The sequence below is a fragment of the Tenrec ecaudatus genome, chromosome 12 (genome assembly GCF_050624435.1).
Source record: "Tenrec ecaudatus isolate mTenEca1 chromosome 12, mTenEca1.hap1, whole genome shotgun sequence".
NCBI lineage: Eukaryota > Metazoa > Chordata > Mammalia > Afrosoricida > Tenrecidae > Tenrec > Tenrec ecaudatus.
In genome coordinates, this window is record NC_134541.1 from 115,556,274 (window position 1) to 115,582,501 (window position 26,228).

At 44.1% G+C, this 26,228-nt stretch overlaps 1 protein-coding gene and 1 non-coding gene across 6 annotated transcripts in view; both read left to right on the plus strand.

Moving 5' to 3' along the window:
* Positions 1-26,228, plus strand: part of IQCK (IQ motif containing K) — a 133,785-nt gene that overhangs the window by 38,000 nt on the left and 69,557 nt on the right. For all 5 annotated transcript variants that reach the window (XM_075564586.1, XM_075564582.1, XM_075564583.1 and 2 more), the window contains 2 exons: positions 16,078-16,130; positions 16,265-16,342. In XM_075564586.1, the coding sequence (XP_075420701.1) occupies positions 16,078-16,130; positions 16,265-16,342 (131 nt within the window). The remainder of the gene's footprint in view (positions 1-16,077; positions 16,131-16,264; positions 16,343-26,228) is intronic.
* On the plus strand, positions 23,366-23,436 carry LOC142423618 (small nucleolar RNA SNORD104). Its single transcript, XR_012779229.1, has one exon. It is a non-coding gene; the product is annotated as a small nucleolar RNA SNORD104 (small nucleolar RNA).

The window sequence follows — 26,228 nt, forward strand, 5'->3', positions numbered from 1 at the left end:
ATGGAGGCAGAGATCTAAGGACCATATGGCTGAGAGGCTGCGGACCAGAGAGAGACTTGGTGGGGCAAGCTGAGGAGAGGTTTTACTATGGACCAATGTCTGTATCTTCACTGTTTCCTGGTCCTGACTGGTCACCTGTTAACTTTTCTAACAATCCCCTGGAATTGTGAGTTCTGTACAGCCAATGCAACTATCAAACTCAGCATCGAGAGAGATTGGCCTGGGAGGAATGGTACTTGCCTTACAGGGTACAGAAAGGTGTAACGTGGAGGCACGTCTGGCCTCTGACTCTGGTAATAGAGACACCGGAGGAGTCTTTCACTCTGATGAAGAAGCTGTAGCTGCTGCTTACCGACGGCCTTGGCAGTGACCTTCCCAGTCCTCTAGCTGCGTGCCCTGGTACCCTGACCGGCATCTATGTGAGTTGGAAGAGGAAAAGGTTTAAAGGTACGCAGTCCAACTGTCTTTGTTAAAATAGACCTTCTGCTTTCTCCTTCAACTGCAGGCTGATTAAAAGGTCGCTGATTGCCTAACTGTTCCACCACGAAGTGGCCTTGTATTCCACAGGAGCGAATTAAGTTTGAGACGAGTCAATATCATTTAAAGATTAAACATTTCAGCTGAGCTGATGTTCTTAAGTGATCTCCCGACAGCCGGCCATGTCTTTGGATTAGCATAATTGGAACATGAGAGATCAGAACTTAATTAGAATTTAATTGAACTGCCATCTCAAACAGATCTGGGTTTGTGGGTTGCATTGCCAACGTCCTTCGGAAATGCTTTTGGATCCAGTTCCGGAAGCATGAGCATTCAGAGGGAAGTGAATGGCTTTGACCGTCAGTGATGTTTGATGACAAGCTGATAGCGGGAGGAATAAAAAGTCACGAAGACATGAACGAGCTTGTTTCAGCTGGACAGTATCAAATGGCTGCACCAACATTCCCCTATTTGCTGGACTTGACTCTCGGAGGGCAGGCCCTGGCTTGAGTGGAAAAGGCAGCTTGGCTTGTTGGTTTTATAGACATGAGAGGCCCACGGGAAGCTCTTCCAGTGTCTCTCGAGCTAGGGGCTGGGATGTTGTCTTCTTGTCTCAATTTCTCTCCAACTTGTGACTCTGGCTTTTTGTGGGTTCACTCCACCCCCAGACATGTCCTCTCCTAGAGGCACCAGGCTATGTCTTGTAAGGTCCAAGTGCAGCAGAGAGACAGAACATCTCGGCCTAGAATTTTGCTCTTATTGAACCAACTCAGGCCAACAACCTACTTTTGAATCAGTCTTTGGGAGTCAGGAGATTTAGGGAAAGAGAAGGAGCCCCACCCAAGGTGCACAGCTGGAGAGTTGAGGAAGGGAAATACTCAAAAGGAAGTAGGGTGCTGTTTCTAAAAGGAGACAGGAGGGTGCTGGGCTTCTTGGTTATGCTGCCTTGGCAGAAAGCTGGTGTAAGTGCTGGACGGGCTGCAGTGGACTGACGGCTGCAGTGGACTGACTGACGGCTGCAGTGGACTGACGGCTGCAGTGGAGTGACTGACGGCTGCAGTGGAGTGACTGACGGCTGCAGTGGAGTGACTGACGGCTGCAGTGGTTTGATTCTGCAGGAGGTGGGAGGGAGCATTAGAACTGACTGTGATGACGGTTATGCAGCTCTTTTTTAGAAGCGGTGTAACTATGGAAGTGTATGATATGTGAATATTATATTAAGAAAGCCATTAAAGAAAGGAACATGGGAGAAGGAGGAGGGTTTTTGGTTAGGGAGCATTGAGTTCACGTTACTGGTGGTGCAGCAGTTTGGAGAGTGCTATAGTTTATTGTGCCAGCCTGGCCAATAAACACAAGTAGGATTAACTGAAGGGCAGAGGGATAAATGGCTCGGTGAGCCTCACCTTGGTTGTTCTGTGCCTCAGTTTAAAGGGGTACACTACCTGTGGGATGCCTAGCCTGTGGACTGTGTCGCTGTAAAGTGAGGTCCCTTTAAGCCCACACGATTGGAATGTTCATCTCTGGAGCTGGGGACCGGCAGTTGATGACAGTTGGGGACCTGCCTTGCTGTTTGCTGCCTGGGTATATATAGCCCAGCTCTCTCTACAGAAGGGGACTGGCAACTGGCGGCTCTCAAGCCTTAAAGGACTGCTAGTGTCTCACTGCTTTATAATTTAACTGTTAATTTCTTGTATTATCTATCTGTATATAATTTAAGGGTTTATTTCTTGAATTATATATCTATCTTTATAAATATATTTATATATAATTACTAGCAATCTGGTTTGTCTCTCTAGAGAACCCTGTCCAATACAGAGAGGGACACCAATAATGGCTGTACAACAGGACAAGTACAATCAATGGCACTGAATTATACATGTGGAAGTTATTGAAGGTTTTGTTGTGTATATTTTTGCCAAAATGGAAAGAAAATTACAGGAATCACAATGAATATGGAAAAAGAAGAAAATGTTCTAAACTTGATTGTAGTAAAGATTGTACAACTTTTCTTGATACGGTTGAACTGTTGAATTGATTGTACGATATGTGGACAAAGTGTCCATAAAACTGCTTTTAAAACATTGGTTTGGTTCAGAGGTCCTGTGATGTAACGGGCCCCTCCTGCCTCTCTGCCCTGCCTCTCGCCAGGGTCAGCTTTTTACTAAGGCTGACTTCCCCGTGGGTGGCAAAACAGCTACTAACATCGGCCCAGGCTGTGCAGCCACCTTTTCTGTCAACCAGCAAGAGAGGACAGGCAAGCTCCTTCAGAGGAAGAAGCTCAGTTATTCCCTAGACCCTTTGGCACGTCCCCTCGTAGCCATTGCCGGTTCAATCGCACCCTGTGGCCAGGGCTGATGAGGACCAGATTGGCTTAGGTAGAGGCGTCAGGAGAGGTGATGTTATCCCAGGTGCTTTATCAGGGCTCACACCTGCAGCTGGAGATGGGCCCCCTCCTCTGCAACCATGACAGTAGCTGGGGAGGAGGCGTGGCGGCTGGACATTGGAATATGAGCCACGTCCTTAGTCATGCCTTTATCTTGAGAGTTTAGCACAGGGCTTGACCCCTAACAGGATCAAATTGGTCAGTGTGAATGTAGGGGGCAACCATCAGGAATTTTATGTATGTGTTGAATGATGGCTGAGAAGAAATCTCATCTCAGCATGCAGCGTAGCATCTGGATCCAGGAAACAAGCCTTACCCGTGTCCTTTCCCAAAAGTGTCTCTCGACTTTTAGTTACTCATCGAATTCCATCACAACGAGGACGATTGTAAACAATAGTTGCTATCAGGGGAAGAGTGCTAACTCCTGACAAGGTCGTTGATGATCTCATGACATGAAAATTCACAACTATGAATAATTCAGCAAACGAGCCCTCTTTCCCCGCTTTTTTACAGTTCTTGCCCAGCTACGAGTCAGTTATTAGAGTTGTTTTTCAAGTCAGATGCCTCAATATCGTTGTAAACGAGCAAGGGCCCTAGGCAGTGTTAGAAAATCAGAGATGCCAGTGGATTTTGTCTAAAAGTGACATTGTAAGGAGTGGGGAAAAATAGATTACTTAACGTTACTCCTTTTAATCAAGAATGCTTTTAGAAATGAATGCATCTGTCTGTGCCCTGAATATCAAAATCTCAGGCCATGTTTTGTGTTCTTAACATATACTGTGAGCTCCTTTGGAGAATTATTATTTTTCCTTGGTGTTGGGAGTTACGTATGATTTGATTGAGAATTATTATTTTTCTAATTTTTAACGTTAAAAAGGTGGAATTTTGAAATTTGGTGTGCGCAATATTTTGGGATCCAGGTAAAGTCATATGTTTGGTCATTTTTAGTGTCATAGTTCTCAATCAGTTTTGTCATGTCGGAGTATTCTCGAGTTTCTGCTGGAGAGAAGTCTGTGGTGTTTGAAGTGTCTGCCATGACCATACCCCGTAGCTCCTCAGCACCCGCCATGCCCTGTACTTTCCTGCATCACTTTGGCCACAAGTGATTCAACCAGGAATACGTGCCAGGTCCTCTGGGCAGCCACCTTGGGATGGGAAGTGGCTATGAAGTGGCCAGGTACAATTGCTCTGCCCAGCAGGGCCGCCATGTATAACCGGCTTCAGCTCCGGCCCGACCCATTCTCCTTTTCGAGGAGTTGTGGGACATACAGAGAGAATAGGTGGGCTTAAGGGGGGAGACTTCTCGAGGTCAGGGGAAAGCTTTAAACGCAATGAGCTAGTAGAAGCCTTCAAGGAGAGGAGGGACAGGAACCACGAGGGCAGACGAGCAGAAAAAGAAACAGCGAGCAGAGAAAGAAGCCCCAGAAAGAAAGCTGAGTTCCACAAAGAACCAGAAGTGGAATAGTTTACTACCAGAGGCTGGCGGGTGCCTCGGGCCTCTCCTGGGTCCTAAGCAGCTGAGAACCCTTGCCCAGCTCTTCCTGAGACCTGCCTCCGCCACTGGTGGAAAGGATTCTTGTCTCCACCTGCCCCCCACATCTAGTCTTACAGTAAGCCACGTGGTAGAAGGTAGTAGGTCTAACCGTCTTTTTAAAAAAAAGACATTTTAAAATCATAGTTTTATTGACGTATCTTGCACAGTCCAATGTAACTGTTTACATACAATTCTCAGTTCTGTTGTTCAGTCCCCTGAGAGGAGTTACGTAATCATCAGTGCTTTTCCTCCCTCCCCCACCATCTTCCGCCACCCTCAGGGAACCGTTACTCCAGTTAACTCTTTCTGAATAGGTATCTACATTAACTTTCACGTACTGAACATTTTGCATATACAAATGAGCATACGTGAATCTAACATGATTAATGAGGTAAAACAATACCTTGACAGTAGGGGAAGAAATATTGAGTAACTAGAGGATATTTATGTGGTTGATCAGTGCCATGGTGCACCCTGGATTTATTGCCGCTTCCCCATGGCTCTTCTGATAGGGACTGTCCAATTACTTTGCAGATGAGCGTTGGGTCTCGACTGCATCCACAGCCCTTCATATAGAGTTGGTTTCATATTTCTGAACATCTGATACCTCTTCCCGTCAACACTTCGTGATCGCAGAGGTTTCTGTACTTCTTTCATGTGGACTTTGTTGCTTCCTTACCAGATAGTCACTTGTTTAATTGCAAGCCTTTAAGATCTCAGACGTTACACCTTTTGACAGCCAGGCACCATCAGCTTTCTTGATCACATTTGCTTATGCACTCATTTTGTCTTCAGCAATCATGTCAGGAAGGTGAATAATATACACTGGCCCACCTTGTTAGAAGAAACTGTTCTTGAACTGAGGTATGATTTAGGTGGAAATCCAAAGTCTGTCTTCTTCCTTATTACATATGCATATATATCCAATAGATAATGCTCTATATAGATATATTAAAATTAAATTATTAATTATATATATATATAAAATCGGTCATTTCTTCCCAGTCTTCCTTGGTTTAGAAGAGACTGTTCTGCATCACAGCACCGCTTCTGACAAGTCCTGGCTGTGCTTGAGGTGCATCAGTCAGGAATGGAAACCAGGTCTCCCACAAGCAAGGCAGGGATTCTCCTGAGCCATCACTGTCTTCAGCCTGACCTATACACCCCTAGTAACCAGGGTAACCTGAGTGGATTTCTATAGCTTGCAAACCTAAAGCATCTCACCCAACACAGCCTGGGCCCCTCTGAGAGGCACTCTACTCCCCTAAACAGCACAGCGTTGGCTTCTCATGCCTTTTTTTACCGAGGGTGGGATTGTCTGTGTCCACACAGAGAGAAATGGTTACTTTCCAGGGTTCACTGTTTCCCTTCTTGGTCTTCAGTGCCTGAGCCTGTTACAGACCTGAAAATCTACACATTTGGATTGAACCCCAATAAACATCTAGACGTCTTTTCTCTCTTTGACCCTGGAGTCTTTCATAATGCTCTTTGCTTGCTCCTCCCCCAAAATTTTTCTAGAAGCAATTTCAAGTTGATAGAAGAATGGGAAGTTTAGCAGGGAATGCCCACCTAGCCAATGCCTAGATTCTATAGCTCGCACTTTGCTGTATTTGATTCAGTCTTATTATTTCAAAGTAAGTTGTGGATACATGCTCACCACTCATTCTTTGACGTTTAGTTCCCCCCCCCCTTTGATTCTACATTTAAAATAATAATAATAAGGGACTTGGTAACTTTGTTTGAGATCACCTGTTTCCTCTGCTCGCCCAAACGTGCGCATCTGTACGCTGAACAGCCCCGAGCTCAGGGTATTTGTCCCGGGGACTCAGGCCCAGGTGCCCACAGCCAGTTTGTCTCCCCCTTTCATTTGTCTCTCGATTACTTCCTCTCTTATCTCTTCACTCGCCACAACTTTTCATTTGCTCCCGAGGCTCTCTTTCAGCTCCCCAGCAGATAATTTTTAAACGAAACAACAGCTGAACAATGTCCCCACTGTTCCGCGTGTTTGAGTATGCGCGGCACGTCCCTGCTCGCCTAGAACAGAAGGAAAACACAATTTCTTCCATGTCATTTCTTTACATCAAAAGTGATTGAATTGCGCTGTATGACCTTCATACAGCAGACCATGTGGCGATTTTTAAAGGCTCTTTAATGGAGTCAGTCAAGGCACATTCCCATCGGAAAGGAATCTTTGCCACCAAGAGGCTCAGTGAATGCCAAGGGAACAAAACATCTTTTGTAGGACTAGAGAGAAACACTGCCCTGCTACAATTGCCTGATTGTGTGGATTTGTATACAGCAGTCCCTGCTAGTGACACATTTACATTGTTGGGCAAGTATTTTCTTATTGTGGCTCCAGATGACTTATGAAAGAGACCCCAAGGTTGCAAGGCAGACTTAGGAGACCTCATTAGGTAGTCCAGGAGGCGATTTGGTTTTTAAAATAAAATTTAATGTTAGAACAGTTTTCGATCTATTGAACGATTGTGAAGTTAATTTTCTTATACCCTACACCCGGTTTCTTGTATTTTTCCTTATATAAATTCTCTCTTGTTGTTATGTACTGCTAAACTCATACCCGTTCAACAGTTTCTTCACATTGTACAGCATGTGCACATGTACATCCTCCTCTTCTGAGCTGTTCCTCCCTCGTGCATATAAATTCATTGCTGCCCAGAGTTCCCATCTATCTTTCAGGTTGCTATTGTCAATTTAATCCTTTATAGATAGTTCTTAGAAAAGCTGAATGCTCAAGGCAGACCTTCTTTCACTAGTTAAGCTGAACCATTGCTTGGTTTTAAGAGGACTTCAGGGAATCTTTTCTATTTAAGATCAAAGATTACCTCCGGGCAATTGTTTCCGGGCTTCATTCCCCCTTCGTGGTCCCAGGAAGTCTGGAATCTGTGAGATGGACTTTGAGATTCTGTTCTAAATGTTTCCCCTGTGGATTGGAACTCTACAGACTCTCTCATGGAAATGATCCGTAACAGTAGCCTGGCACCATCTAGGTCTTCTGGTCTTGTGGCAGAGGAGCCAGTTGGTATGGAGGCAATGAGCCACAGATTCCAGTGTTTTCTTTTCCCTAGCTCTCTTCTTCTGTTGTTCCAGGTCATCAGAAACCAATGGTTGTGCCTTGGAAGACTTATTTTCAAGTTCCTGAGACCCTGGGCCAGGGGTCCTCAAGCTTTTTAAACAGGGGGCCAGTTCACTGTCCCTCAGACCCGTTGGAGGGCCGGACTGTAGTTTTTAAAAAAACTACGAACAAATCCCTATGCACACTGCACATACCTTATTTTGAAGTAAAAATCAAAACGGGACAAAAACACCCGGCAGGCCGGATAAATGTCCTCAGCGGGCCGCATGTGACCCGTGGGCCACAGTTTGAGGACCCCTGCCCTAGGCATTGCAAATTGAAAACCAAGAGGTAGAATAGACGCGGCAAACATGTTATTAGGCCAATTAGCTGGATGTGTCATGAACCCATGACCCTGAGCCTTCAGACCAAGAAACCAAATCCCATCAAGTTTTAGCTTGTCAATAAGCCCCCTCAGCAACTACTCATTGCTGTTGTACCTGCTCTACTCTTGCCAATTCAACTCACTGACACAGGTGTACAACTCACTGACAGCCATGACAACCCTACCCTTAATCATTGCAATGTTGCCATCCCCATCCCCATCCCCACTGACCCCTAGGAACCGCTAATAAATTTAGCTCTGTATTCATTTGCCTTTTCGTATCTTTTCGTTTAAGTGAGATCACATGATATTTGCCCTTTTGTGATGGATGTACTGCATTCAGCATGCTGTCTTCTAGCTGCACCCGTGTCGTGACTAGTTCCAAGATGCCATTTCTGCTCCCAGCTGAGCAGTATCCCATTGTATGTGTACACCCCAGTCTATTTAACCATTCATTCGTTGATGGGCATTCAACTGCTTCCACCTTTTGGCTACTGTGAATAGTGCTGTGATGAACACTGGTGTACATCTATCTTCCTGAGTTTCTGCTTGTAAGATTTGGGGATATATACGGAGGAGTGGAACTGCTGGGTCATTGGTAGCTCTATGTTTAGCTTGTGTAGAACCACCACGTTGTTTTCTACACCAACAGTCCCGCCACCAACACATACAGGGTCTACTTTCCTCAAGTTCTTGCCAACACTTGTTATTTTCTTCCCCCCAGTTTTAACCATCCTAGTGGGAGTGAGATGATAGCACAGTGTGCTTGTGATTTGCATCCTACTGTTGGCTCATGGCGCTGACTGAGCATCTCTTCTTGTGTTTGGTGGCCAGTTGAATAGCCTCTTTGATGAAATGTATATTCAAGTTCTTTGCTCATTTTATGGTGATTTGTCTTTTTGTTGTTAAATTGTAAAAGTTGTACATAAATATATACAGGTTATAAGATTTATATGCATATAGTGGCAGTTACATAATCGCCTGTCAACTTACAAAGGAGTGGAGTCTAGCCTGTCAGTCAGGGCACAGCATGATGACCTCATTTGGAGGCACAAAGGAGATAAATGGAAGCCAGATAAACTCTCGGCTTTGACATGCTCCCTGGGAGACATTCCTGTTGACAAATTACATGGGGCTGTGCCGATTGAGCCAGGATCCTAGAGCTGAACCCTGGAGGAGCCACATGGAGACCCACGCCAGAGCTGAGATGCTTCCACTGCCACTGAATCCACAAGACGTTCCACCCACTGGCAAGTGAGCTTCCTGAATTTGCAGTCATTGCATGTGTTGTGTGAGTCTGAAGAGAAATTTATAGACTGGTTCAGACATATGGGCTCATATAGGACTTATGGACTTGATCTGGACAGGGCTGGGGTGTTTTCTCAATATACAATTGCTCTATTATATTATCTCTTACATACATATGAATGTCTCTGGATTTGTTTCTCTAGTCAAACCAGACAAACATATATATAAAATGGGATTCTTTTTTTAAAATGAATTTACGTATTTTCCATTTTATTGGGGGCTCTTACAACTCTTGTTACAAACTATACATCAATTATATCAAAAATATTAGTACGTATATTCCATCATTCTTTTCTAGACATTTACTTTCCATTGAGCCCTTGGGATCAGGTCCTCCTTTTTTTCTCTACTTCCTCCCCCCTGCCTCCCTTCATGGCCCCCTGATAGATTGTAGATTGTTAATTATTTTCAAATCTCACTCAGACTGCCATCTCCCTTCCCCCTGGTTCCTGTTGTTCTTCCCCCTGACTGGGGATGTGTGGCTATGTGCTATTCATTGTGATCAGTGTCCCCCTTTCCTCTCCCCCACGTCCCCCTACCGTTTTGGTAGCTCTATTCCCATTCCTGTTCCTGGGTTCCATGTGTTGTGAGTTTTATCTCTTGCCTATAACTATGTACATACTCCCGTCTAGTCTAGATTGGGAGACAACATTGAGGTTGTGATAGCGGGGGTGGGGTGGGGTGTGTATGAGGAGGCCTCCTGGAAACAGAGGTATATTGTGTGACCCATTAGTGCTCTACTGCACCTGACTGACTCACCCCCTCCTCTGAGTGGGGGATGCTCCATTGTCCATAGATAGGCTTTGGGTCTCTTCTGCAACCCCGTCCATTTTCACCAATGCATTTTTTTGTTGTTGTGTACTGTTTGTTGTGAATCTTCTGATGCCTGTTACCCACTCTCGACACCTCACGATTGCACTGGCTGGTGTTCTCTTCCATGTGGGCTTGTAGCTTCACTGTTGGATGGCCGCTTGTTTAACTTCAAGCCTTTAAGACCCCAGACACTATGTCTTTTAATAGCTGGGTACCATCCTTTGTCCTCACCAAGTCTGCTTATGCACCTGTTTTGTCTTCAGCAATTGTGTAAGGGGGGAGGGGTGTGAGCATCATAGAATGCCATTTTGTTAGAACAAGGTGTTCTTGTATTGAGGGGAGGTATGGGGGCGGTGGGGGGGGCAAGGCCCATCTGCAGCTTCAGTGTATTGCCTTATAAATATATGTACATAGGCCCATGCCACTATTGTTATGGATTAATACATTTGCATAAATGCACACCTCTGTTAATTTCCCTATCTATGCCTTTGCTTCCTAGAGCTTGCCTCCGTTTCTGGGAGGCCTTCTCCTGCCCTTCCATCAGTTTCCCCCTTCTTCCACCTCTTAGTGCTTCCTCTCCACTAGCTTGGTGTTGCTCTGATACTCACAGGATCTCTACCCTCTCCTAGATGCTGGTTCCCTTTCCCTAGTTGTGCCCCTGTGGTGAGCCGTCCGCTCACCACACCCTTCTCCCCACCTCCTCCTTCCTCCTCTACCTTCTGGGGCCATTGACCCCAATGCCTTCTCCCTGGACTTCCTTCCCATGGTCCAACCCATATAATTAGGCAACCCATCCATGTCCTAGTCGGAACAATAGGAAAACCTACAGTTGAAGAAAGAAAAGGGAAGAGAAAAAGATGAGAGAAAAGAGGAAAAGGTCTGTTGGCTGGTCCCCATGAGGCCCTCCTCCCTGGCCCTGAGGGAGATCCCGGGGCTGGAAGACTATTCTTGGGGCTCCTCAGGGGCTCTGTGGCTCAGCTTTACTCCAATTACTGATCTGTTGTGCTCCATTCCCCTACTCTCTCCCCACCGTGTGTCCCATTATTGTCCCCTGTCTCCATCTGCTCCAGTGAGGGGACAACATGTCTCGAGCTGTTGCCAGTCCCACAGTCCTCGCTGTGCCCCAGCAGCTCCGTGCAGGGACCTCATCCTCTGGGCTTGGTGTGTCCATGTAGAGTCTAGGCCACCTGCCCCTTTCTCTTTTTCCTTCTTGGCTTGCCTCTGTCTGGATATGGTAGGTTGGTTTCTTTCACCCACCAGAAGTTCTAGTGTCGTTCTCTGCGGCACACACTTCCAGGGTGGGGTCAGGCTAGTTCTGGTTTGGGCCGGCCCTGTAGTCCAGTCTTTTCATGGATTCCTTCACATGTTATGTTGCCCTCCTGGTTTGGCACATCATGGTGGGGTCCATACGCACACTCCAATTCTGTAGAAACAACCAATACTCTCCTCTTCCATGGTCCTGTCCGATGTGTACTGCAAACCTACCGACTTGTGTTTGTTGATCTTGTATCCTGCCGCTCTTCCGTATTCTTCTATCGCTGTAAGTACTCCCATTGTGGGAAAATGGGATTCTTGTCAGATGTATGGTTTCCAAAGAGATTCTCCCAGTCATTAGCTTACCTTTTCACTTTTTCTTGGTAATGCCTTTGCTTTTGATGAACAGAGGTTTTTAAAAATTGTTATGAGGTCCTGTTTCTTTGTCTTTTCCTCATTGTACTTTTGTTACTGTTTTAGATAATCTGTTGTTGAGAGTTAGGCTTACTTAGGACCGCCCTTATAGCATCGCCCCTACTTGCTCAATTAAAAACGCTATGGTTTTAGTTTGGATATTTAGATTCTTAATTAATTTTGATTTTACTTTTATATATGGTGTGAGAATCATTGGAATATGTCAGCTATGGTTACCATTGATTAAAGTCAAATCTAGTATGTAAAATTGGTTATCAAAATCACATTAATACTGAAGAAGGAGGATTTGATAACCCTTTGACACTCCGCGTGAAATGCATTAATACACTTAATAGGTACATACGCAAAATTGCTTCCAATTTCTCCAGCTAAAACCTGCTTTCCCTCTTTCTAACGCTAAGTATAGTCCTGTCCCCTGGTATTACAGCTTTGCCAGAATAGTGGGGGTGTTATTAGTGACTATTTTTACTGCATGTGTTTTTCCTCCTTAGTACAGCCATTGTAAATCTTGAAATACTGCATCCCTTATGTATCTGTCCTTTGTAGACTTGGTTGATGAACATAATTTTCTGCTACATTATCTTATCCTCATATCAGAAGCATTATATTCTTTTGCTCAGTGAGCCCATAAGTTAATAAAAAATGTCATTGAGCAGTTTTCAATGTTTGCCGCTACTCCTATATTTAATGTTGCTGTGAGCATTTTACTCCTCATATCATTTTGCTTGTTGTCTTCAATTATTTCTCGACAATAAATGTTTAAAAGGGGAATAATGAATCAAAGCATATGGGAGCATTTATGACTTTTGGTTAGATATCTAAGTCATTTTCTTTGCTTTCTCCAAAAAGACTGCTCTTTCCCAGCCTCCAGCAATGTCTAAACAATCCCATTTTAACACAGGAATACCCATATTGGAGGTTAATTTTATATTTAAGACCAGAAAAATGCACCAGAGTTAACTGTATTATTTAATTATTATCCAAATAAGCTAATTTATAACACTGAAACAAATACGAAATGATATGTATCCTAAAACAAAAATGAAGCCCATTCTATACTAACTGATTATCACAGCATCTCCCTTTTACACGGTAGATGGATCGCCAAGTAGCAAAGAGGACTGGGAACACGAAGACCCGAGTTCAAAACCCGACTTCCGTTTCCTAACTAAACAAAGCACTCACCCTCTCAAAGCCTCAGCTTTTCTTACCTGGGCCAACCCTGTACGGTTGTTTCCATGAGGATTAAATGAGAGAATGTAATGGAAACACCTGACTTAGTGGCTTAAGGCCTAATAGTAGAGTCAGAATCTAGCTGGGATGGGACTAAAGAAGAACTTGGTAGACATTTATTATTGTTGTTATGATGCTAAACCAAAAAAGGGAGTTTATTCGTCTCCGCAACTAGGCGATCCAGTGTGTGCCAGACTGAGGCGTAGCTGAATCAGAGGTATCAACACATCTCTCAGCTTCCTCTGCATGTTGGCCAGGGTTCCAGGAGGAAACAAAAGGCCCACTCAGAGGGTTGATTAAGAGGCGTCTAATAAGGGGTCTTTTTACAGAGACGTGAGCCCGGTTATGAGAAACCAGCAAAGGACGATGCAGCACTCAGGACTTGCGACAGCTGGAAGCCCTCCCCTGTCCTGGCCGCAGGACAAGGGAAGGTTCACTTTATCAACCGGATGAGTGCATTAACTGTAGGAGAGGAGCAGTGCCCGGTGCTACAGAAACCCAGCTCCTGCCAATCCATAATCCATCAGGAAAGAAAGAAGCCAGGGGGATATATGCCATGTGCTTTCTCTCTCCCTCTACCACTTGCTAGGGCTTCTCATTCCCTGTACCCAACTAGAGGCCAAAGGAGTCTAACTCATCTCCAGAGCCAAACTTACTGCCATGAGACACAGCGCAGAATAAGGTGCACAGAGAGGATTCCCAGTGCTCTGTGCATTGCCTTCACTCCGGAACAGCACTCTCCACGTGGCAGCCAGGACTTGGTTCATTGTCCCTGCAGTCTTAAAAGGAAAAGCAAGGATCCTCCATTTCTCTGCTTCCATAACAACTCTAGAAGGTATTAGCTGGCTCTGTTTGGACTACAAGAAGAATCTTTAAGTGGAATTTAAAAACAGAATTCCTGACACCCACCCCATTCCCATTGCCAGCATGCTTTCTCCCCAATACCCTGTGTTTGTTTTCCCTCTGAGCTTATTGGCTGTCACCTAAGGGCATATCTCATTCATGTAATGAAATCTCAAAAATAGTGGCAATAAACCAACGAAGTTGATTTCTCCCTTAGTTCACAAGATGTCCAAGGTAGGATGGGCCCAAGTTGGTGTAATGGCTTCAGGAACTTACCAGTTGGTGCTTGGTGTGTTAGTCTGGGTTAACTAGAAAAACAAATCCAGAGACACTCATATCTGTATAAGAAAGCTTTCTATCAAAAAGTAATTGTATATTAAGAAAACATCCCAGCCCAGGCTCCCTGTACCATCTGCAGGGATGCGTTCCACCATCTGCAGAATGTGTCTTTTGGCCTCCTGGCTAACAGATGCTGCTCCACTTCTAGTCTCACATCTGTGTCCCAATGGAAAGAAGCAGAAGGACTTGTCTAGCACCTGTGTCAGGTGAACAGAACTTTCTCAGAAACCTCTAAGACACACCCATTTCTATCTCATAGAAGAACTGAGTCACTTCTGCCACGAAATAGAAATGGGCATGTCATGTGACTGCCCTCGAAGTAACAGGAAGCTTGGAAACATGGTTGCCTGGCTGGGATGATTGCAAGCTGTGGGCAAACCGGCAGAGTAAATCGACCAAGGGCACCCAGGTCTTTGGTTTTCACATTTGAAGGTGGCGTGGTGTTCTGAGGGCTTGAATGGAAAGTGTTAAATATAATAACTCAGAACAGAGAAACTGGGTCTAAATAAAATCCTTCAGAAACAGTTCCAAAACCATGTAATAAGCATCTGCTGTGTACCCTGCTTGCTGAAAGTGAAGAGGCCTTGAAACACTGGCTGATGAAGATCAAGGATGACAGCCTTTGATATGGACGACAACTCAAGGTTAAGACGACTAAAATACTCAGCACTGGCCTAATTGATAACATCATGATAAATGGAGAAACGGATGAGGTGGTCGTGGATCTTGTTTTGCTTCGATCCACAATCAATGTCCATGGAAACAGCAGTCGACAGATCAAAAGACACGTTGCAGTAGATCAATCTGCACAAACCTCTTTAGAGTATTTAAAAGCAAGGATGCTACTTTGAGAACAAAGTGTGCCTGACCCCAGCCATGACATTTTCCATTTTCATGTATGCATGTGAACGTTAGTAAGGAAGACCGAAGAAGAATCAATGCCTTTGAATTATGGTGTGGAAAAGAATATTGAAAGTACCTCGGACTGCTAACAGGACCGACTGAGCTGTCTTGAAGTCCAGCCAGAGTACCCCCTTAAAAGCAAGGATGACAAGACTTCAGCTTATGTCCTTTGGACATATTGTCAGGAAAGACCAGTCCTCGGAGGAGGACATCATGCTTGGTGTGTTAGTCTGGGTTGACTAGAGAAACAAATCCAGAGACACTCATGTCTGTATAAGAAAGCTTTCTATCAAAGAGTAATTGTATATTAAGAAAACATCCCAGCTCAGTCCAGATCAACTCTGTAAGTCTGATATTAGCCGTATAAGTCCGATATTGGTCCATGAATCACCTTCAGACTCACAAAGTCACATGCAATGATGGAAAATGTAGGAAGATTACAGGCTGGTGGGTGCAAAGTCTTGTGGATCCAATGGTGGTAGCCGCATCTCCAGAGCTCTGGCTGCCATCAGCACGGTTCTATGTGGCTTGTCAACAGGAAGGTGAAGCAGAGAGAGAGCATGGCCCGCTTCCCAGGAGCAAGAGAGGAAGTTCCCAGAATCCTCATGAGAAAGCCACACCCACAAGGAAGCATCATCAGGCTGTGATCTGATTGACAGGCTAGACACTACCCCTTCACTCTCAATACCCTCAAGCTGACAGGAGATTCTGTCACTACCACACTTGGTACAGGGGAGGGGCAGCAAAAAAGAGAAAGGATTGACACTGTGGCTGCAACAATGCATCCAGACACAGGAACAGTTGCAAGGATGGTCCAAGACCATGCAGTGTTTCGCTCTGTTGTGCCTAGGGTCGCTGAGCGTCAGAGCTGACTCGATGGCACCTAACAACAATGTAGCTTTTCAGTTTTTAGTGCCTGCTTTAAAAACACGCTGATGTGGCAATATCTTTTCCATTGTTGATGTGCCTGTACACCTGAAGAGGACTTAGGCATATTTCATTTAACACCAGCACTCAGTTACGCTCTTGCCCCTTGTCCTACTCAGACGTGTGGGTGAAGAAGTTTGTAATTTAAGTCTCTCTTCTTCTCACTTTAGAGGAAAAGAACAAAATTTGTTGCCTGTGATTTCCTGACAGAGTGGTTATACAAGTAAGTTGTTCATTTCTTCCAATATTTAGTGACCTTACAGGTTTGGTCATGTTAATTTCCAAGTAGACTGGCGGCAATTAACTTGAATGTTTGCTTATTGTTTTCTTGTCCATCAAACGCGACACCACCATCAGTCATAACCCAAAGCGGATAGAGGAGCTGTTCACAGAATTCTACTCCATTCCATTTGTGGCTGACTGGCTCCAACAGCAGTAAGTATCAGCACCAAACCTTAAGCAATTGATTCCTAATTTTAAGACCAATTTATTGATAGCTTTCTCCAATCGGACAGAACGAATCTATGCAATCCACCAGGAGCCCAGCTCAGTCTCAGCTGTGTCTCTTTTTTTCCAAAGCATTTTATTAGAGGCTCATACAACTCTTATCACAATCCATACATATATCAATTGTGTAAAGCACATCTGTACATTCTTTGCCCTCATCATTCTCAAATCATCTTATCTCTGTGGTACTTTTCCATCTGGTGGTGGTCATACTATGTGGTGATGATTCCAGAAGAACTTCAGCAAGAAAACTTTTATAAACATTCTCGTACTAAGTAATTTATCTCCTTTCTCTCTCATTCTTTGTCCCTGACCTCCACCCTTATTTATTTATGTTATTTAAAATTGTTTCCACTTTTTGTTTGTTTTGTTTTTTTATTTTAAAAAATTTTATTGGGGGCTCACACAGCTCTTATAACAATTCACTAACAGTTGTATCAAGTACATTTATGCATATGTTGCCACTGTTATTTTCTAAACATTTTCTTTCTACTTGAGCCCTTGGTATCAGCTCCTCCTTCTCCCCCTTCCTCTCCCAACCACTCACCCTCATGAACCCTTGATAAATATAAATAATTTTTATTTTCATATCTTATACCGTCCACTGTCTCCCTTCACTCGCATTTCTGTTGTTACTCCTTCTAAGGTTGTGGGGATGGAGACCTTTTACTTCAGTCATTGCAATCGGTTCCTTCTTTCACCTCTTCTTTCCCCACCTTCCCCCTACCCTCATGGTATCACTACTCATTATTGGTCCCAAGGGGTTTATTGGTCCTGGATTCTGTGTGTTGAGAACTCTTACCTGTACCAGTGTACATGCTATGGTCTAGCCAGATTTGTAAGATAGAACTGGGGTCATGATAGTTGTGGTGGTGGAGGGAGCACTAAAGAACTAGAGCAGTGGTTCTCAACCTGTGGGTTGTGACCCCTTTGGGGGTCAAACGACCCTTTCACAGGGTCACCTGATTCATCACAGTAGCAAAATGACAGTGAGGAAGCAGCAACGAAAATAATGTTATGGTTGGGGGTCACTAAAACATGAGGAACTGTATGAAAGGGTCATGGCACTGGGAAGGTTGATAACCATTGAACTAGAGGAATGTTGTGTGTTTTGTTGCTGCTATACTGCACCCTGGCTGGCTCATCCCTTCCTTGTGATCCTTCTGTGAGGGGATGTCCAATTGTCTACAGATGGGCTTTGGGTCTCCATTCAAACCCCTTTCGTTTGCAGTAAAATGGTTTGTTTTAGGTCTTCTGTTGCCTGATACCTAATCCCATCAACAACTGATCACAGGGGTTGGTCTTCCACTGCTTTAATTTAATTTAATTTAATTTTTTTAGACCTCTTCTCCATTTATTATGATGCTGCTTACTGGTGAGGTTGTCAGAATTTTTTTGTGGTAGATTAAATCTCCACATGTCTAAATTATTTTTCTCTTTTAAAAAATCATACAACGCTTATCACAATCCATACATTAAGCACATTTGTACATTCGTTGCCCTCATCATTCTTAAAGCATCTGCTCTCCACTTAAGGCCCTGGCATCAGCTCCTCATTTTTCTTCCTCCCTCATGAACCCTTGATAATTTATAAATTATTATTTTGTCATATCTTACACTGTCTGACATCTGCCTTCACCCACTTTTCTGTTGTCCATCCTCCAGGGAGGAGGTTATATGTAGATCCTTGTAATCAGTTCCCCCTTTCTATCCCACCCTCCCATCACTCTCCTGGTATTGCCACTCTCTCTACTGATCCTGAAGGGATCATCCACTCTGGATTCCCTGTGTTTCCAGTTCCTATCTATACCACTGTCCATCCTCTAGTGTAGCCAGATTTGTATGGTAGAATTGGGATCATGATAGTCCGGGGGGAAAGAAGCATTTAGGAACTAGAGGAAAGTTGTATGTTTCATTGTTGCTACACTGCACCCTGACTGGCTCGTCTCTTCCCCTTCTGTAAGGGGATGTCCAGTTGCCTACAGGTAGGCTTTGGGTCCCCACTCCCTACACCCCCTCATTCACAATGATATGATTTTTTGTTCTTTGATGCCTGTACCTCATCCCTTCAACACTTTGTGATCACAAAGGTTGGTGTGCTTCTTCCATGTTGGCTTTGTTATTTCTGAGCTAGATGGCTACTCGTTTACCTTCAAGCCTTTAAGACCCCAGATGCTATATATTTTGATAGCTGGGCATCATCAGCTTTCTTCACCACTTATGCTTATGCACCCATTTGTCTTCAGCAATCATATTGGGGAGGTGGGCATACAATGATATGATTTTTGTTCTTTGATGCCTAATAACTGATCCCTTAGTACCGTGATCACAAAGGCTCGTATGCTTCTTCCATGTGGGCTTTGTTGCTTCTGAGCTAGGTGGTCACTTGTTTACCTTCAAGTCTTTAAGACCCCAGATGTTATATCTATTAATAGCTGTGCTCCATCAGCTTTCTTCACCACCTTTGCTTATACACTCGCTTTGTCTTTAGTGACTGTGTCAGGAAGGTGAGCATCATGGAATGCCAGTTTAATAGAACAAAGTATTCTTGCATTGAGAGAGCACTTGAGTGGAGGCCCAATGTCCATCTGCTACCTTAATACTAAACTTATAAATATATGCACATAGATCTATTTCCTCATCCTCATATATAAATATATATTTATATATGTACATGTCTTTATTTAGACCTCTATAAATGCCATTTTCCTCCTAGCTCTTTCCTCTATTTCCTTTTACTTTTTCTTGTCCCACTGTCATGCTCAGCCTTCATTAGGGTTTCAGTAATTCCTCTCGGTTACATTACCCTTGGTCATGCCCTGCTAGGCCCCCTACACCTTGCTTGCCACTGATTTTGGATCATTTGTTGTTCCCTTTTCTCTGGGTTGGTTAACACTACTTCCTTTCCCCCACCTCCCCTTCTCCCATGTCCCCCTGAAACCATCGGGCCTGTTGTTTTCTCCTTCAGATTGTTTATCCAGCTTATCCTAATCTAGATAGACCTACAGAGATAATATGCACAAAAAAACAAGACAGAGCAAAACAAAGCGACAAAGGAAAACAAAGACAACAACAATAAAAACCAGTGACCAAAAAAAAAAAAAGAAAGAAAAGCCTGTAAATAGTTCAAAGTCTTTTTGTTGACTTTTAGGAGTGTTTTCTGCTCTAGTCTGATGGGGTGCCACGCCCTGGCCCTAAGTCTATTTTTGGTATTGCCTTGGGACTTCCTTGCTCTGTCTGCTCCCCATGCTGTTCTGTGGTCCGCCCGTTGTGTTTTGCCTGGGTGTGGGGGGGCATGTGTTATGTTCCTGATATCATCTCATCTCACAGCTTCTCAGGTCTTGTGGACGTGATTTTTTTTTAATTGTTTTTGAGAGTTTTTCATTAATTTCTTTTCTTTTTCTTTCTTGTTGTAGATTTATTCATCTTCAGTTTATGTTAGTTTAGGTAGGTAGTGTGTTTCTAGATGTTTGTTCATTTCTTTTATGTTTATCCCATGTCTTTGAATTAGTTGGAGCACAGTTCTTCATCTTATTCTGTTCTTATCCTTTAATGTCAGCTGGTCTGTCAATTGCCATTCTGCTCCGAAGGAAAAGCATGAATTGGGAGTTATCACTCAGTTCCTTAATTATTAGGTTTATGTGCCCTCACAACATGAGACGCTTCTAAGACAATTATTTCTTTCTGTTTGTCTATCAGTCTACCTGTCCACTGTGCATTTTTATAGTTTTTACCATGTACCAGGTACAATTCTGAAAATTTACAAATAATTACATAATGTAATTCATACAGAAATCCTATAAAACAGGGAACCTTATTAGCACCACCATGTTAGTCAAGCAGGGCAAAACGAGGTTGCAGTCATGAACAATACCAAAATATCAGTGTTGACCAATAGTATTTTTTGCTATTGGTAGCTCTCTTCTAAATGATAACTATCCCATTTGGAACACGGGACTTTTTAAAAAAGTCATCTTATTGGGGGCTCATATAACTCTTATCACAATTCATCCATTCATCCATGTGTCAAGCATATTTGTACATTTGTTGCCATCATCATTCTCAAAACATTTGCTTTCTACTCAAGTCCTTGATATCAGCTCCTTATTGTTTCCCCTCCCTCCCTGCCCCCTTCCCTTATGAATACTTGATAATTTATAAATTATTATTATTTTGTCATGTCTTACAGTCTGGCGTCTCCCTTCACACCAGTTTTCTGTTGTCCATCCCCCAGGGAAGGAGTTATATGTAGATACTTGTAATCGGTTCCCCCTTTCCACGCCACTTTCCCTTCCCACTCCTGGTATCGCCAGTCTCACCACTGGTCCTGAGGGGTTAATCTGTCCTGTATTCTGTGTTTCCAGTTACTATCTGTGCCAGTGTATATCCTCTGGTCTAGCCAGATTTGTAAGGTAGAATTGGGATCATTTTATGGGGGAGGAGAGGAAAAGCATTGAAGAACTAGAGGAAAGTTGTATGTTTCATCATTGCTACAGTGCACCCTGACTGACTTATCTCCTCCCCTTCTATAAGGGGATGTGCAGTTGTCTACAGATGATGGGCTTTGGGTCCCCACTCCACACTCCCCCTTATTCACAATGATATGATTTTTTGTTCTTTGGTGGTTGATACCTGATCCCATCAACACTTCGAGATCACACAGGCTGGTGTGCTTCTTCCATGTGGGCTTTGTTGCTTCTGAGCTAGATGGCCGCTTGTTTACCTTCAAGCCTTTAAGACCCCAGATGCTATATATTTTGATAGCCAGGTACCTTCAACTTTCTTCACCACATTTACTTATGCACACATTTGTCCTCAGCGATCGGAAACACGTGACTTTTAAGGTCCTGGAAGCAATGGAAGAAAAGGATGGAAGGAGGCACTTCTGGTCTTAACTTTCTCAACCATAAGGTTCTTTACCTCCTCCGCTCTCCTCATAGTCCTCACTGCCGTCAAGTCAATGCTGATTCATAAAGGCCCTAAATATAGGACTGGGTAGAACTGCCCCTGTGGCTTTCTGAGACAGTAATTGTTTACAGGAGTAGAAAGCATCCTTTTTCTCCCAAGGAGCAACTGCTGGCTTTGAACTGCTGAGTTTGTGATTAGCAGCCCAACATGTAACCACTATGCCAACAGGGCTCCTCTCTCCTCTTAGAGCAGGGCCCAAACCAACTGCTCAGGAGGCTGGGATATGTAAGGGAGCCCGTGGATGTTGAGTGAGTGCTGTCTGTCCTGACCAGAGTCACATTTCTGATAAATGATGTCATTTGTCTAAGGTCACATGCTAATAATAGCTGAGGTCAGATTTCAGCCCAGGCAGCCCAGCTTCAGAGTCCAAACTATTGAGCATGGAGAACTACTGTGTGTGCTGTCTCTTAGGTGCCTGCCATTTAAAGCAATAAATACAAAGGCTGGGCGAAAACTGCCTGTGAGCCCAGTGGAAGGATCCCATGTCTTTACATGGGTACTCTAAGGAATATTAAGGGGAGCTGCAGATTGAAAGTGATTTTCATCTTATGCCGGACTTTAGAATATAATCTTGGGTAAAATGTAACGCTGTGTATTATGTGTATCGCAAGCATTTGTTGCCTTCAGATAATCCTTATTTGAATGTTTTGGGAAGACACATTCTTCCCACCCCAGCTGCCTTCCATCTATGACATTATATGTCAGTCCACAGCTGGGAGCGTGGGCCAATTGTCATGGGTGGCTGCGTGTTACTTATCACATAAATGGCGAGCCCTTCTCCCGCACGTGTCACCATAATTTGGCATACTCTTTCGCCTGTCCACCTCTTCTCAGTTGCTAATTTCTTTTCCATGGTTTTTAAAAATAGCTCCATTTTTTATATAGCCAGGAACAACTCTTAGGCTTATAAAAATAAGTAAGATTCTGAATGGCCATTCAAGATCAACTATTAGTCTCCTCTTATGGAGAGGAGAGAAGGGTGAAACAATTTAAGATGCATGGAAATCATGAGTACAGTAGACCAATAGGTCACACAAGCATCAGTCTCCACGACTGAGACCAGAGGAATTAGAGGCTGCCTGGCTACTCTGCCAACGGCTCTGAGAGGGATCACATTACAAGATCCTGGATAGGGTGGGGGAGACGTGGGGAACAAAACTCTACATCATAAAAAACACCTGTTTACCAGGCAGTTAGAGATCAGTGGAACCTCTGAGATTATGGCCTGAAGTCACCCATGACATCTGGAACGGAGCTCACTCCTGTGGCCCAATTGTCATCCAAACAACAGACTGGTCTCTAAGGTAAATTATAATATTAGTGAGGTATGATACCATAGGATAATCAACCGTTTAACATTAAAAGGGCAGCATTTGCCAAAGGACAGAGTCCAAATGGCAGATAGGCTTAGGAAAGTGGGAGGAGTAGAAATGAGAAGAACAGGGAGGATGGAGGGTAAGCGGGATCACATTGCAGGGGTTGCAGTCAATGCCCTGATACAAAATGCATACGAGTTGTTGACTGGAAAACAGATTTGCCCTCTAAACCTTCAGCCAATTCGCAATGAAAAGTTACAAAGAAACAAAACAGAACAACTAAAATGGGATGTGGGTAAGAAAATACATGGTTGTTAGAAAGCTGTCAGTGAGATGAGAATGCTCACGATGGACTCAGAATGGGAGAGGAGAGTGCATTAGGGTTCTCTAGAGAAACAAAACCAGAATGCTAATAATTGTATATATATTTATACAGATAGATATATACCATAAGAAATAGACAGTTAATGAAATTGTAAAGCAGTACAAATGGCTCAGAGCAACTCATTCCTGTGAGATAGTTGTGAGACACTGGCAGTCCTTCAATTCTTGAGGGCCGCCACGTAGTCCTCTGGCTCATGGTTAGAACGTGTGGCTCAGACCTGGCCCATCAGATCAGTGAATCCCCTGACCGTAATGATTACTACCCAAATGGGTCCAATCAGGGATGGTGATGGCACCCCAATTAAAGCACATGTTAGACTACTGACATGGGTTGATGGAAACTGGAGTCTGAGCCAGGGGGGAAAAAGACTAGTGTCTAGAAAATTCTATGGGGCAATTCTACTTTGTCATATGGGATTAGTATGAGTTAGAATAGACTCAGCAACACCGAAGAACAACAGCAACATCCATCAGCTAATTTGATTTAGGTTTCTGACACTTAGAAGAACCCTGATTGATAGGTTCTCTTACATGGTGTTGGCCAAGTTACCTTCTAGCCCTCTGTATTAGTCAACTTTCCCCAGTTTCTGTTGCCATTAAAAATCACCTCCATGCCTTCTAGCCACAGAAGCTGATTCTTCACCCTTGCCCCATGTTGGCGGGCATCAGCCCTCATTCTGTGGCCCAGGACGAAGAAGCAGCCTGCAGAGGGAGAAGCCCAGGGCTGAACACTGCAATGGCACACTGCTCTTCTCACATTTCATTGGCCAACGCAAGTCGTATGGCCAAGTGCGGTATCAGTAGGGAAGTTGGACTCCCACAGGGAGAGCTTCAAGGCACACACGTGGCAAAGAGTAACCAACTCACTGCCATTAAGTTATAACACTCCTGTGGAACAGAGTGGAACCACGCCCTAGGGTTTCTGACACTGTGCGTTTTCACAGGAGCAGACTGCCTCATCTTTCTCTCGTGGAGAAGCTTAGTAGATTCGAACTGCTGACTTTACGGTGAGCAGCCCAATGCATAACCATATCCCACTAGAGCTCCTTATGGCCAAGAGTAGGGATACACAGTCCTCTGACAGGGTTGTTGTTGTGCTATCATTTTAAACTCATGGTGGCCCGTGTGTCACACTGTAGAACTACTCTCTAGGGATTTCTGGACTTCTATAGTATTTTTAGAAGCAGGTCACCAAGTCTTTCCTTTTGCAGGGCTGCTGGCTGGATTGAAACGACCAGCCTTTAAGTTATCAGCCAAGTATGAACTGTGCTGCCTAGGGACCTTTCCTATATAAGGGAAAGGAGCAGATGATTGGGAACAAGAGCACAGTCTACTTCAGTCATTCTGCTCTGATCAAAATTTGATTGAGGGTGGCTGGGGCCCCGTTGTAATGAGTTACAATGTAACGAGGGTTAGTTCTACCCTGTTGGCTTTACTCTTTGAGGTAGTTTATTGTGCCAACCTGCTCGATAAACACATGTGGGGTTAATTGAAGGGCGGAGGGATAAATGGCTCAGTGAGCCTTGCCTTTCTAGTTCTCGGGGTCTCTTGCTTTCCGATGGTCGGACTAGGGTGCAGCTGCCTTGGCCAGTTCCCTGCTTCAGCTGGCAAGGCTCACTTCCTGCAAGACATCCCTGAGGAGAAGCTTCATGGACCTACCCCCATGCAGCCCTGGGTGCTGGAGCAGCCATGTGGAGACACTTGTCAGCGCTGAGATACTTACACGTTCACTGATTCCGCCTTTCTTCTGCAGTTGGCATCATAGTGTGTGTTTTGTGAGATGGAGAAAGACTTTGTGGATTGATGTCAGACATATGAGTTAATGGGTTAATGTTGGACTTGTGGGCTTGGGCAGCACTGGGTTGGGATGTTTTCTTGATGTGCACTTACCCTTTATATAAAACTCTCTTATGCATATGAGTTTCTGCGGATTTGTTTCTATAAAGTACTCAGACTACTACACTCCTTAGAAATCCGGAACCATTTTGAGACATATAGTCCTGTCTAAACTCACCAGTCAGAAGCAATGAAATTATTTGCTATCAAATTTAGAACCGGAATATTTTGGATTTCCATTCGGACCCAAAAGAATTGTCCTGAGAATCGGTAAGTTTCATTTGCAAAAATAAATGAGGAAATAAGCACAAGGAATACAAGCTCACTGCTGCCTTTCTGGTCTGGCCCCAGGGGAGAAGGCGCAGGAAAGCAGTCACTAAAACTGAGCTCTTCAATGAAACAAAGGTTGTGTTTTAGAAGAGAAAAGAAAAGGTTGCTTTGGGTGAAATGTCTTTTCAACCAAGTTCTACTCTTACAAAAGAAAGGGGGAAACTCCACACTGCTTTCATGTTGGTGAGAGGTATTTTATGACCAGAACCTGGGGTGACAACAAAAGTTTCACCGTGCCATTTGAGGACAAGCACATGCCGCATGGGCTCTGTTTGTGCCGAGGTTAATGGGGGGCCAGGAATTACACAGGAAGCCGCGTGCATTTCTCACTAAAGACCCTAATTAAATGGTGACATTCCCCACTGAGTGAAAATGAGATCCCTTTATTTTATCCCGTGGAAGGACAGATTTCTGTCTCAGGCATTTAAGAGTCTCACTAGAGCAGTAAGTCATTTTAGCTCCTGATTCCTCTTCGCACAGGAAGAACTGCTCTGGGAGCTCAGGACGTGCCGAGGGGTGTCATCCTCCCTGTCACCGGAGGTCTGACATAGGGCACGCTTTCTCCGGAGCTCCCGCACTGCTTCCTTCCCTTCCCTTCCCATTTCTGCTGCTGCTGGAAGTGACCACAGGTGGTCCTGGGCTGTAAACATCAGAGTCTCATACAAGCTCCAGTTAAACCAACACTGACCCTCTTCCCCTAAAGCCGGTTTGCCTGTTTGTTTTAAAGTGAGGCAAATAGCATCAACACATTAGTAGAATTATTACTGTGTTACTATGTTAAGCTATTTTAGTGAATCTGGATGTGCTTATTTGATATTTCTATGCATATTCCCTATACTAAAACAAGCACTGGATACTTACCTTACCGAACTGTTCCAACATAAGTTCAAGTTCAGTTTAAGGACAGATTTAGGACTAAAACTAATTTGTACTCTGGGAACTGCTTGTATTGGGAACAACCCCAGAAAGCCTGGGAAAGA